Source organism: Toxorhynchites rutilus, chromosome 3 (genome assembly GCF_029784135.1).
Source record: "Toxorhynchites rutilus septentrionalis strain SRP chromosome 3, ASM2978413v1, whole genome shotgun sequence".
NCBI lineage: Eukaryota > Metazoa > Arthropoda > Insecta > Diptera > Culicidae > Toxorhynchites > Toxorhynchites rutilus.
Window position 1 is genome coordinate 302,167,951 of NC_073746.1, and position 14,905 is coordinate 302,182,855.

General features: G+C 39.3%; 1 protein-coding gene across 1 annotated transcript; it reads right to left on the reverse strand.

Annotated features, from left to right (window-relative positions):
* Window positions 1-1,354: 1,354 nt before the first annotated feature.
* LOC129779642 (uncharacterized) lies at window positions 1,355-3,149 on the reverse strand. Its single transcript, XM_055787231.1, has one exon. The coding sequence runs from the start codon at window positions 3,019-3,021 to the stop codon at window positions 1,894-1,896; it is 1,128 nt and encodes a 375-aa protein (XP_055643206.1). The 5' UTR covers window positions 3,022-3,149; the 3' UTR covers window positions 1,355-1,893.
* Between the last annotated feature and the right edge of the window lie 11,756 nt (window positions 3,150-14,905).

The following is a 14,905-nucleotide window of genomic DNA, read 5'->3' on the forward strand; positions in this document are numbered from 1 at the left end:
AACATAATTTACACTCACTTATTTTGTTTTCTACGTCTGTCGACAAGCCAGGCCAGAAAAATAGTTCTCTGGCTCTCGCTTTGGGTTTTTCAATCCCGAAATGACCAATATGTAGCCAGTTCAATACAGTCTGGCGAAGGCTCAATGGCACAAATATTCTATCGTTCATGAAAACGATATTGTCTTCAACACATAAATCATTTTTGTACTTCCAAAGGTATCGGATATTCTGATGGAGAGCTTTTCTATTCTTAGGCCAGCCCTTGTGGTAAATTTCTAAAAATTTCCCAAGTGTGGGATCATTTGGTGTAGCAACAGAAAACTGTTGTTTCCTATTGTCACTGATATTCAATGTGTGAACGTATCCAGTGAGATCCTCTTCGATCTCATCTGGATCTATTGTTTTCTTGAAGAAACGAGAAAGTACATCTGCAATGTACATATATTTTCCTGGTAAATAGTTTAATTTCAAATCGCGTCTAGAAGAAGGAATAGCACACAACGGTTTATCCAATGTAGCAACTAGAGGTTTATGATCACTTTCTACTGTAAACTGTCTACCATAAACGTAGTTATGAAATTTTTTACATCCAAACACAATCGACAACATCTCTTTTTCAATTTGTGCATACCGTTGCTCTGCATCGTTCAAACTTCGTGATGAGAACGCTACAGGGTTTCCGTCCTGCAGAAGGCAGGCTCCTAGGCCGAATTGAGAAGCATCAAACTGAAGTTTTATTGGTTTTTTGTCATCAAATGCACAGCGATAGGGAGATTCTTTTATCAAATGTTTAATTTTATCAAGACAATTCTCATGAGTTTTAGTCCAAGAAAAAAGACAATTCTTCTTCAATAATTCCCGCAATGGCTTTGATAGCTCTGCCAAATTGGGAATAAATGTTCTTATGTAGTTAATCATACCTAGTATTTTTTGCAATTCAAGCTTACTCGATGGTGCCTTAATTCATCCAAACGTCCTTGATCCGGGCGAAACCCCTTTACTGAAATTTCATGACCCAAAAAACAAACCTTTTTAACGCGGTATTGTAGCTTTTTCGCTTTGAATTTGATGTTTCTTTCTCGAGCTTCCCTGATAACTTCCATCATTATACGATCATGTTGTTGAATATTATCAGCAAAAATAAGAAGATCGTCAATATAGACAAAAACACCATCAATATCCGCGAAATTTTCTTCATTGAATTTTTGGGAAATTTCAGGAGAAACCGATAAACCGAATGGTAATCGATTGTAGCGATACACCAAATAAGGGGTGTTAAAAGAGCATAGAAAGCTCGATTTCATGTCCAATTTTATCTGAAAAAATCCATCTTTAAGATCTAGTACCGAAAATATTTGTTTGTTAGCTAATTTGATCCTCAAGTCATCGATGGTTGGAATCAAATAAGGTTCTTTCAGAAGAACCTTGTTCAAATCACGGGGATCCAAACAAAGTCTTAAAGACTTATCGGGCTTTTCTACAATAGTCAAATTAGAAATCCATTCCGTGGGTTCATCAACAGGTAAAATAATGTTGTTCTCACATAAACTTTCAAGTTCCAGTTTCAACTTGTCCAATAAAGCGAACGCAACTCGACGAGGGGGTTTAGCAGAAGGGATAGCTCGAGGATCTATTTTCAACCGATACTGCTGTTTGAAACAACTGATACCTGTAAAAACATCTGAATTCTTTTCTACGAATTTTTCTGCAGTGTTATGCGACTGAATACCGAAAACACGTTTTATTAATCCCAATTCAACACTCTTCAGGTCCAGTATTGGATTTACCTCTAGATCGACAATTACAAATTCAAAATCATGCATAACGCCACGGGACAACACATGCAGTGTTTTCTTACCAAGTGGCTGAATTTTCGACGACGTCCCGAATCCTTACAGAACAATAGAAACATCTTCGAGTTCAGTCACTCCAATCTTCGAAAGAACCCGTGCCGGAAGCACATTGACGTCCGCGCCTATGTCAAGCTTGAAGGACACATCCATATTGCCGATCTTGATAACCTCACGCCAGGGAGATCCAATGTTGGATTCTAGCACATCCATATAGCAAAGTGATAACTCTCCAGCCTGTTTGGTCTGAGAACGGTTTCTACAGACAGAACTAAAATGATTCTGCCGGCCGCATGCCGAACAGGTTTTCCCGTATGCTGGACATTTGCCTTTTATATGGTCATAACCACAATAGCTGCAATTAGAAAGACTGACTTTAGCATTGGGCTTGGCGAATTTCTTATTACTATTAGTATTAGTATTCTGGTTAGTACACTTTTGTGAGCTGTTAACTCTCCGCCGGTTTTGAAATTCATTTCTATCTTTACTCATCCTTTTCCCCGTGGAACCCCCCTTTCTGCAGACCAGATCCACACGTCCCGAAGTTCCTGGTTCCCCGTGGCTCATGATTTTCGCTTGATCGCTCCGTTGTTCCTCGATTTTGCAGGCTTCAATGGTCTTCCCCAAAGTCAATTCCTTGGCGTCCTTCACCATCAGCATGTCCGCAAACGATCGATCGTGCAATCCAAAGACAATTTGGTCCCTCAATAAACTGTCTCGCAGGTTCCCGTACTCGCAAGTCTTCACAAGCGTTGTGATTTCCCGTAGAAAATCGTCGAATTTCTCGCCCTCAAGTTGCCGACGATGGGTGAACATAAATCGTTCGAAGAGCACGTTTTTCTTCTGTCCGCAATAGTCATCGAAAGCTCCCATAACCTCATCGAAATCGTCCTTATTGTCCGGGTGGAGCGGTAAAATGTTGAATACATCCATCCCTTCGGAACCGATGACCGATAGTAAAATTGCTACTTTTACATCGTTTTCGCATCTTTCATGGCCGGCGCCCTTCATCCAGTATTCGAAGGCTTGCTTGAATTTCATCCAATTCGCGTGGATGTTGCCCGAAGTTTGCAATGGCGGCGGCGGAGGCAGCGTTGGTGGCAGCAATGCTTTGACCTCAGAGCGTCCCGAGATCGGCGAGTCCGAGGATTTAAGCTTTCCTCTCGTCATCTCACTTAACACAATTCACCAAAATTAACAAGGTGATCACTTTTCGAGTTCGTACTTCTAAAACTATCTCCAATGGCGATTTTGCTACAGCGCCATGTGATATCCGTGACAAGGAATAAAAACGTCTTGTCGTTTAGCCGGCCGTAATTCAAGTGAAGAGTTTATTGAATATACTCTCAGATGAGTTCATCCTTAAGTTAGTGTTAGTATTCAGCGTATTAGTAATGCCCGATTACAAAATTCAAAAATCGGAGCCCATGCAGCAGACGGGATTATAGCATATATTACAATAGAAAAACAAAATATTACAAGTATTTCACAATCAAACTCATATGAAATAAATTCTTTGTGTTGCCACTCTGTGTACAGCAAAGCGTTTCTTCTAGTTTTATATTAAAATTTGTATTATTAAACGCGTGGCAGGCAGACTACAGCTAGTAAAATTTGAAATAAAATAAACATAAACTGAAATAAAATTTAATTCATGTGCAATTTAGTTAGTTCCACAATTATTCTAATAAAATAATGAAAAATGTCCACGTGGACAACCGGGGGAGGGGTATATAAATGTCCACGCTTGTCAACGAAGAGGGAGGGGGAGTCTGAAATCGTGCATTTTCTGTCCACGTGGTGTGTGGACAGCCCTAAACGGCAGCCCAAATGTTGTCATCGGAGTCAGTGCGTTGTCAATAAACACACAAATTTCGATATATGGCCAGCGAAAACAAAAATAAATCCATTTAATAAAAATATGGCGCTATTCACCGAACTTTTCACTAAATAGTTATTTCTATACACTTCGATGCATTCTAAAGCGATATTCGAAATAATAAAAAGCAAATTGATGTTTTATATTTTGTTTACCGGAGAAAATTTGAATTGAATCAATTAATTAAACATGAAAAGGTTGAAAATACTTTGTTGTTGTTATCCAAACTTTGTTTCAGTGTACCCATAAATGTCGCAATCAATCATTCTCAATTCTCATTCTCATTCACGCGGGTGTTTCTGAATTCAACCCATTTTGTATCTAATCCCACTGACCCGATCCCGAAATAAACGCACCTTACCGGTGCTGTATTCCTATTCAAATTTTATAATAATTTGCATACAAGTGTTGTGTGTGCCTAACCGATCGGGGGCACCCAAAACCTCCCACAATTCGAACAGACGACGACTTCTTCGTGTCGTTGTCAGACTCATTCTGTCTCACACTCGACGGCGATTTGCTTCTACTATGAAACACGTTCGCCTCACTGAATCCGCTTTCCATCATCATACACACAAGTCACAGAGGTCTGCATATAACTCTCTCTCTTTTCCTCCAACGGTCACCCGAAGCGGGGTGTGTTCGCTAGACAGACACAGAAAAACAATTATCTTCTAGCGATTCTGCACTCCTGTCCACCCGGAATCGAGTTCGAACATGTGCTCGTCAAACTAGTTCCGAGCACTCTTGCATCTTCGTTCACGACTCATATCACACCATTCAGCCGGGGCGAAACACATTGGCAACAGGGGGGATATTACGAGGGTTCGTATTTATTTCCCCTGCAGTGACATGAAAGTAAACAATTGACATTATGGGTGGCAATTAAATGGCACAAATTGCGATGAAAGGTCTATCATAAATATAAAATATTAAAAGGGCAGACAGGACAGAAGTAGCTGTAATAATGTCGGCTAAAATATCAAATGATGACATCGATTTGGTATTCTTTCAGAAGAAATCGGATTCGTAGAAAATTATATTGATTGTGCTAATAGGAGTACCGGTAAGTTTCTTCGTTTTTGACGTAGGACTACGTCTTACATTAAGGGTGCCAAATCAGAAAACAGGTCACGTTTTTATGAAATAAAGTTAACATTATTAACTATTTTTGCTGCGAACGGATTTTAAAGATTTGCATACCAATACCATAGCCTGTATATGGTTTGAATTGATGAAAATTGGAAACATTCCCGTTTCTCCACCATACACTAGAATATAAATAACGAAGGGGGATGGCGAAAAGAGAATATTTGCGAAGTAAACTCCACCCTTGCATAGTAAGTAAACTGTCGCTAGCGTATAAGTATTGCATCTTCTCTGAGGAAAATTCTCAGAATATTTCTGTGTTTGATGCTTGTTTAATGGCGATGCACAGAAGATGCCTCTCGTTAAATACTCAGTACAATGCGTGCTTTGATATAAAGACACAACTTGTGACATATGATCAATTAGTGTATTGTTCTCGCAAAGGCGAGAAAGAATCGTTGCTTCTCGAAATGATTCTACAAAACCACGCAAGCCATTAAACCTTTTCAGTGTATCCGGAACTTTTGACGTAGGACTACGTCTAACCTTTCAATATAGGGGCTCATTTCAATATGTCGGTGTGAAAAAGTGTTCAGTTTTTGAACACTAATACCTCCTCAATTGATGAATGGATTTTGGTTCCAAATACACACATTGATAGGAAATATCCTCAGCAATTGTTTATATGCTATACATTACGGTTTTTCAGCTCATATAAAGTTCAAATTGATGAGAAATTGGAAGAAAGAATTCCCTACTTTCCCATACATTTTGTCTGCGCTCCCGCAGCAAACAGTTATTCATCACAAGCAACCACGAGTACGGGCGAAACTTATGGACAAGGTGGAGGAGGGAGACAAAAAAGAGAATATAAATAAATATAGGCGGTCGCTACAACGTTAACTATATGGCTATATAAAGTGAGCGATGATGGGGCTTGGCCACGGAGACGGACGTGTTTGGAGCTCTATTTACTACCTGTTTTTTAAAAGTTATTTATTTCTCTTTTCAGATTGTCTACCTGCGATTCATCAACCACCTGTCTGCCCTTGAGGACTGCGATAATGGGGAAAACACGGTCAACCGACCCAGGCATACCACATGGAACCAACAAACGACATCGATCGGATACCGGCAAGGAGCCAATATTAGAAAGAAACCGCTATGCTTTATTGGATGGCCACACTGGAGAGGAACCAGTCAATGTTGATAAAAAGGTGAAGGTACCGCCTTATTTCACTACATCAAAGGACATCGGTACTTTGAGATCCGAGCTACTGGCGCAGAAATTGCAACCGGTGTTCAAAATCTGCAGCATAGGGATTAAGATTACCTGTCCCAATTCGGAACAATACAAGATCGTTGGAAGACAATGGCTTTTCCAATGTTTTGTATCTGATCCACATTAAAAAAGGATCGACCAACATCACGCGTCTGAGGGAAATCAAGACCATTTTTAACATCACGGTACAATGGGACCGATACAAACCCCAAAATCGGGACGTCACTCAATGTACTAATTGTCTTGGTTTCGGTCATGGAACAAAAAATTGCCACATGAAAACTCGTTGTGGCAAGTGTGCTGCTGACCATCGAACAAGCGCTTGTAGGCTTCCAGAGGAAGAATCTCGCAAGTGTGTCAACTGTGGCGAAAATCACCAAGCCACTAGCCGTAGCTGTACAAAACGTACGGATTTCAAACGCATCCGGAAGCAAGCTACTGATAAAACGCAGAATAGGAAGAAGGTTCCAGAACTTACTGATAAAGAGTTCCCTCCAATGGTTTCTCGTACGATTCCTGTTCTTCCTCCTCTTCCACTTCCTACAGGTTGCCCCCAAACGGCCTCTTCTAGCGAAAAGCCAAAAAAAGGAGCAACCGAGCTATAGTAAGGTTGCAGCTATTGGTTTACCACCTACGGCAACGTCTTCACCTCACTCTTCTTCTAGTGAGGATCTTTATAGCATGCAAGAACTTGCAACCCTGTTTCTTGAACCAGATCGACAGACTAGAAGTTGTCGCAACCAACAGGAACAAGTGCAAGTCATGCTATATTTTTATTATAATCATGGATCGGTCATCTCTCAGGCTAATTAATTGGAATGCCTACTCTCTCAAGAGTAAGGTCATCGAATTCACTGACTTCTTAGTGACAAACAGCATCGACGTAGCTATCGTTACCGAGACGCATCTTAAACCGAATATTAACCTTCGAGTTCCGAATTATCGTCTGTTGAGAATGGATCGTACTGGTTCTGGTGGAGGAGGTGTTGCCCTAGCCATCAGAAATAACATCAGATATCGACTTTTGCCGTGCTTCAAACTTAACATCATCGAAGCTATAGGGGCGGAAATCACAACATCGATTGGGCCTATTATCGTGATTGCGGTCTATTATCCCAAACAGACGTCAATCAGAGACGGCTCGGCGTTACTTCTTAAAAACGATATCATCAAGCTAACACGAAGGCAGTCGAAATACGTCATCGGCGGGGACATTAATGCTCGACATCAGCCCTGGGGAAACCAAAGGAGGAATCAAAATGGAGTGACTCTAAATGATGATCTACAGTGTGGGCACTACAGGATTCTTAGCCCAGCAACCCCCACTCGCATTTCTCGTTCTGGAGTACATTCCATAATTGATTTCTTCATTACCAACATGGATCGCCACATCGGTGATCCTATTGCCCTTAACGAGCTGAGTTCGGATCACTTCCCAGTGATGGTTGAATTGGGAGTGAATGTCGTAGTCAGGAGGCCACAATGTAGACGAGACTATCATCGTGCGAATTGGGTGGAATTCCAGCAGCTTATCGACAACAATATTGATCTCGATCAGCCTCTTGAATCTCCCGAAGATATCGAAACAACAGTCAGCTATATTCAAACTGCAGTTATTGAGGCTCACCAAAACCACATCCCAGAAACGATTCAGGTTAGTGACTCTGTTCAAATTGATCCAATTACTAAACATTTGATTATACTTCGGAACCACCTTTCGAAGACAGTACCAACGTATTGGTATTCGAGAGAGGAAACGACAGTATAATCAGTTAACCAAGGTTATCCAGACCAGAATGATTGATCTCCGTAACAAAAAATTCGCAAAAGATATAAGTAAACTTCCGAATAACTCCAAGCCATTTTGGAGGCTCGCTAAAATTCTCAAGACCAAGTCTAATCCTATTCCTCCTCTTCTACAACCTGACAATTCAGAACGATTGATAACACCTGCCGAAAAGGCTAATGCAATTGGCAACCATTTCGCTAGTTCACACAATCTTGGCCAGAACATTACAAGTCCATTTGAAGCTTCGGCGAATGATACTGTAAGGGCTATTGACAATATTCATTCTGTACCTCAAGAGAATGAAATCATCTCGACTGCAGAGGTTATCTCGGTTATACGCTCGTTGAAGAATATGAAGGCCCCCGGCTTCGATAGTATATTTAACATTGAGTTGAAACATCTTAGTAACAACTTATATGAAATTATGACTTCTGTCTTCAACAGATGTCTATCACTTGGCTACTTCCCCTCGAGTTGGAAGTTGGCAAAAGTGATCCCGATACTAAAACCCGGAAAAGATCCTTCTTCTTCAAAGAGCTATCGACCAATTAGCCTTCTCCCAGCATTTTCGAAAGTATTCGAAAAAATTATATTAACGCGCATTCTTGCTTTTGCAGATGAGCACAATATATTTTTGGATGAGCAGTTTGGATTCCGAAAAGGCCACTCTACCATTCACCAGCTTCGTAGAGTATACAACATAATCAGACGAAACAAGTCAGTTTCAAAATCATCTGCCATGGCACTTCTTGATGTTGAAAAAGCATTTGATAATGTTTGGCATAATGGTCTCATTTACAAGCTTCAGAACTTTGGTTTTCCTACATACTTGATAAAAATTATCAAAAATTATCTTTCTGATAGAGCGTTCAATGTTTCTAAAAACAATATTTCATCGGAGAAATTCATTGTGAATGCAGGTGTTCCTCAAGGATCCATCTTGGGACCAATTCTTTTCAATATCTACACTTCAGATATTCCCGCAATCCCATCTGATGGGAAACTGTCACTATTTGCAGATGACACTGCCATCATTTACAAGGGCAGAAGTATCACAGAACTAAGATCTAAACTTCAAAGAGGGTTAGACGCTTTGTCTTGATATTTCAACAATTGGAAAATATGCATAATTGCCGCAAAGACACAAGTTATATTGTTTCCCCACAAGAACACTCCAAAGCTTGTTCCTCCTCAAAAAAAAGACGGGTGGGTAATGTCGGGGACATAACCGGAGTGACGTAGGACTATACAAAGGGGACAGCTTTTGTTAAATATATATTTTAAATATATTGTTTTATTTTCTTCACCTACGTGAATACCTACCTATCTACCTGAAAAATGGATTAGTTTACTGTTTACTCTTTATGAATATGTTGATGGTTCTGAAAAGAACCTTTGGTGTTGTGTTTTTGTTATCACTCGATATTCCCATCTTGTTCGGCTAAACCTTCCTGTTTAGCGATTTGTTGTCACTCGCCACAGCTTTCACAGTTGGAAAATTTCTTCCCATCCTGCTTGTGACATATTTTACAGTAAATTACATTCAATGGCACGTCGCATTACCACCACTCAGTGCCGGATTGGAGGTAATTTTAACCTGTAATTGAACATTTGCGATGACAGTGGTACAGTGTCGACTTTCAATGTGGGGTCATAATTTGGATCTCTATGTTTACAAAAATGTCCAACTAAATAAGTCGCCTTACATGTCCGTCCAATTAGCTAAATGTCGAACTAATTGTAGATTACTGTACTTTAAATCTGGAAACAATTTAAGAATTGGTGAAAATTGAATAATCAGGAAAGTCCCCAACTATCAATAAGCTCAGAACAACTGCCAAATTCACATACTCATCAAATCCTGGCAAACAAATTATGAAAACATCAATTTGTGTTTTATTATTATTTTGGATAATGTTTTAGAAAGCATTGAACTTTATTTCCTAAACTCTTTTTTGGAAGGTTTAATGGCCCTGAAAAGCGCCTTGTTTTATGGAATGGTTCCAATTTAGAAAACTTAGTACTCGTGGTTTTGAAAAAAACCATTTCGAACGCCCTCGATGCCGCCTTGTTCTGGATTTGCCACCAAAGCAGTTTGTATAAAGAACAAACTTTTTTCTTCTGCTACCTGATGCCGTTTTGCGATTGCGTTTGCCACTCGCCATTCGCTGCAACTGCCCGTTGTCTTGATGTCCGCCGAACCGAATGTGTTATGTTCCGAATGCAGGTTTTCTTATCGTCGCGAGCAGCTTTGCCAGCTAACTCCATCACTCCGGCGGCCGAAACTATATAACGCCGGCTAGGTGGACTGGTACACTGGTACTAACGCGCTCGGCCTAGCTACCCTTGCGGAGAACTCCAGATCAACACGAGCGGGAACTCCAGATCAAGGTTCGAGCGGGATTTTGCCTTTCCCTTCACTTTTCCTCCTTTGCCATGTCCAACCATGGCTGCTTGTGTTGGTTTGTTGATCTGATGTGATGCGAAACGATGTGGTGTACGGTTTCGATGAGAATGATCGTTACGGCAGCGGAGCGGGGATTTTTAAGCTGACTGGCTGGCTCGAGAATTACGCATGTGTGAGACTGCGACCAATCTTTCGTTTTTTCTTTTTCCTTTCCAATCGTGCTTCATTATATTTCGCTGCTACTCTGGTTGCCCGTTTTGGTCGGTACGATTTGAGGAGCACAAAATGGACCAATCAAAAATGGGCACATAGTGCATTTTGACAATGCTTGATATTTCACAATTATTCAATCATTTATCTCAAGAAAAATGAAATGTTATTCGTTATGATAGATGCGTAGATATATTTCCTATCAATTGATGCAAAAACCTTTGCGATCTATTGAGAAATGCTCGAGTTATAAGCGTTCCAAATCTTGCATTTTTTCCTACTTGTTCAGTGCCTAGATTTCCATTTCACCCCCTATATCTTCCGGTTAGACGTAGTCCTACGTCAAAAATATGACAGTCAGTCTTAATGGCAATAGTATTGAATGGTCTTCAGAAGTAGTGTATCTGGGTCTAACTTTCGATCGAAAGCTTACCTTCAGAGCACACATTGACAAAACAGACACAAGATGCAACATTTTAATCAGGTCATTGTATCCCCTGATCAATAGATACTCTCGATTATCTCTAACGAATAAACTTGCAGTATACAAACAAATAATATTTCCAGTTATCGCATATGCGATGCCCATTTGGGAGTGCTGTGCTCCAAATTAAAACTTCAACGCATACAAAACAAAATTATTCGTATGATTCTAAACTCTCCACCCAGAACGTGAAATTCGGAGATACATCAGCTGGCCGGGATTAAAACCTTGGATGAAATTATCAATAACAATTGTATGAAATTTGAACAGAGTTGCGCTCTCTCAACACACGGAATAATACAAAATCTGTATGAGTATGCTACCTGACTTCATAGTCGTTACCTTTCAAGGTAACGGCTTTGGGTTTGGGTATATTTATATTTATTTCCAGTTTGATAAGTAGTGTAAGTTGGGAAAATGTAAATAATTTGGGGAGGGTATCTTATAAGTTAGATTTAGGTAAAAAAAGGTAACAAAAAACTGAAAAGTTTAGGCATGATTTTACAATAGGAATATGAAACAATCGAATAATGTGTATGATACAAATCATTACAAAACTTGACATTGCAACTTAAAGATGTAGAACCCTAGGATGATCACTTGATATGTAGTACTTTATTATAATGTAAACCAAATTAAGAAATAAAACAGAATTTAAGTGAAAAAAAAGGGCTTGGCCACATTCTATCATCGGACGCCAAGCAGGAAAGACGCTATTTTGGAATTGATTTTCAGCATAAGAGATATCGCTGCATTTGCCGGGGATGTGTGTGGTACGAGTGAGAGACAGGAGTTTCAATGGGATGTGGAGCAGGAGAGCCTATCGAAGTGTGTTAAGGTGAAGGTTGAAGCTAGCCACAAATGGCTGCTACAATGGCGCTCATTTCTTTCATCTCCCTCCCTCACCCCTCGCCAGAAAATCAATAATTTTGCGAAACAGTGTGAAGAAAATGATCGTTTTTGCACACTTCCCATCAAGTAATATCAACCAAACTTTAATCGATTACTCACAAGATATTAAATTTTCATCTGCTTTCGCACCGTATAGTGAAGAACGTCGGAAAACTCGAGCAAGTGCTCTGAAAGTTAAATTTTCATCTTTCAATCTTCGGCAATGGTTTTGTTTGTGTTGGTGAAAGCATCGTTATTTTTCCGACACTGATGCCAGACAACATCAGCGAAACTGCTATAGAAACCACTCAATAAAATGTAATTTCTGAGTCATAGCGTTTCATGTCATGAAAATCAATAGAATAAAATTGTGTTGATATCAATACAATTTTTTTTACGTTTAATGGGTCCATAATGTAAGTTTTAGAAACTTTAACATTGGGTAAGGAAAGTGTATTGCAGAGCTCGGAACACTGCCACGGCTGCCTATGCTTTCAAAAGCAGTAAACGGAAAAGTATTACATTCAATCAAAATGCCATGGCCAACGAAGAGAGGGGTCATGGCTCTCCAAAGTGGATATGTGAAAACAATACCAAAAGAGCCCCAATTCGTATGTGTTATAAAACTGCTCATGTTACGCTCCCTTATAATCATAATTTTACTTCATATGCAAATGCACCTTCTATATATATTTATGTTTGCAGTTGTTCATCGGAACATATCGTTCATACATTCTACTTTAGTATTGAATTGTTATTTTTTCATCAAATCTCGCGTAACTTTTGAAAAGGTCCAATGTAACATTTTCGTCAACTCGAGAAAAACGAAGTTGAAGACCCGAACATTAATCTGCGAATTGTATTGAAAGGTATCGATCTCTATCGCTACTTTCACCACTAGCAGTCAAGAATAACTCTGAAAAACCAATCGTAACTGTTGTTCTGTGATTTGAGATTAAAGTTGAAGACTAGGAGCGAAAAATGTTACATTGGACCTTTTGACTGCCCGCATTTGCACATTGGACATATTACGTTGCACGATGCGAATCTGAAACTAACTACTAAACAGCAATTCAAATATCAGCATTTCGTTCTAAAGACTTATTATTGTTGTTATCACTCGTTGAATTGCACTGAAATCGCTAACAACGCCTGTAAGAAACAAAAACCCAAAACGACCGAAGTACGACTTTGTGTTGTTTTGACTGCTTTGTTACTTCGGACGTTCCGAGCGTCGGAGGAAAGTGGCGTCCGAAGTAACAGCCGAGTGCTTAAAATACGAATCTGCACATTGGATATTTTTTGTATCGGCGATAAAAAGATGAAGAAGATAGATACATGAACGATTGTTTTTGTAATGCATTCAATGATTGAAAACTAAGAGCGTGCATCCATTAACTCGATTTGTTTACTTTTGTTACATAGAACCTTTTCTAAAGTTAAGCGAGAAATGTATTCAAGACTCGTGTCAATGATGCGCCACACAGTCTGATAAGTGGATTGATCTATTTACGTGTGCTTTGCTCTTCTCTCACAAACACTATTACCCCATTTTTACACGTGGGTTTACCTATACTACTACAATGGCTAGCTTCCACCTTCACCTTAAAAGCAGTGGAAGCGTCGCACCGGGTGAATGAGTGGCTAATCGCGCTCGATTTAATAGAATGTTGGAGTTTGTAAACGGTGTTATTTAGCTGTGACATATTTGTATGTTTGTATGTAATATGCTTGTCTATGGCTAGAGATGTCTAAATTTTTCGTTTATTCGATTATCGATTAATCGTCGGATCATTTTTAAATATTCGATTCATTCGAATAATTGTCTTTCAGTATTCGATTGATCGAGCGAATATTTTTTTCTTGTAATAATAATGAACAGACATTGCATAATAAAAAAGATTATGATATTATAATTTTAAAAGTTACATTAAATATAATTGTAAATTAAACATGAAGTAGAATCATGGTTTTTCGGACAGATCCTCAACTATTTTGCTTCTGGTTCAAGTCAGCTGGAATCGGGGAAAAATGAATAAAAATGCTTCACGCCCAAAACGATGTCGATTGGCTGCGACTTGTTAAAGTAAGGATCAGCAAGAAACAAATCTGCAGATATTTTCCAGTGTGACACTTTGACACTTTGTGAGAATTCTTCTTTTCTTGATTCGATTTTGGTAAAAACAGCTTCTGTTACTGGTTTGGTCAGCCTGCCCGCTCCTTGGATAACTATGTTGACTTTGTTGCGTTTCAATTTCAAAATTTGGGTCATATGTTGAGAGTTCTGGTTGGGATGAGATGCACTGTCCAAGAGAGCTCGTGCTAGATGCTGTTGACCATAGCCCTTTACAGTTTTGACGTAGGATTACGTCTTTCGGGAACATATTGGAGTACACATTGAAAATTGAGAATTGAGCACATCGTGAAAATTGACCAATTTCAAACATTTATTGCTCAGTCATTTTATGATGGATTTATGAAATTATTGCGGCAATCGATTTCCGCACTCCATAACAATTTTTCATATTGAAGAAACTAATATATGTCATGTAAATAACTATCGAACGATTGAAAAATCTCAACCCCTATCCTAACGGAAATACCCACTTCTGATTGATTGGGAAATTGACGACACATGCGGCGGGTCCTTAACAGAGATATCCAAAAACAAGCTGCCTGTGGGGAATCGACATTTCAAATACATAAAAGTCGTGGGAGGTTTCGTTCCCACCGAAATTTGTTCCCTAACATAGACATCAAAACAACGCTGCCTGGGGGAAATCGGCATTGCAAACATATGCAAGTCTGGGGCATTTGTATATTACCAGTAAGGTGAGTGATACGATTAATTCTAACAAATAAAATTTAAATTTGGAACTTCAATGTTGGTTGCTTCGTGAAATTTCATATCAATGATCGTGTATTGTGAAAAATTTAGCACAAGTGTGAGTGTAAAATTGTTTATGGTAGCAGTTGTGTTAAAAATGACTTGATATATGAAACGATTTATTTCAATGGTTCTA

What these genes read in the sequence shown, in the direction of transcription:
- LOC129779642 (XM_055787231.1), bottom strand. Translation starts at nt 3,021, where the DNA reads ATGACGAGAGGAAAGCTTAAATCCTCGGACTCGCCGATCTCGGGACGC.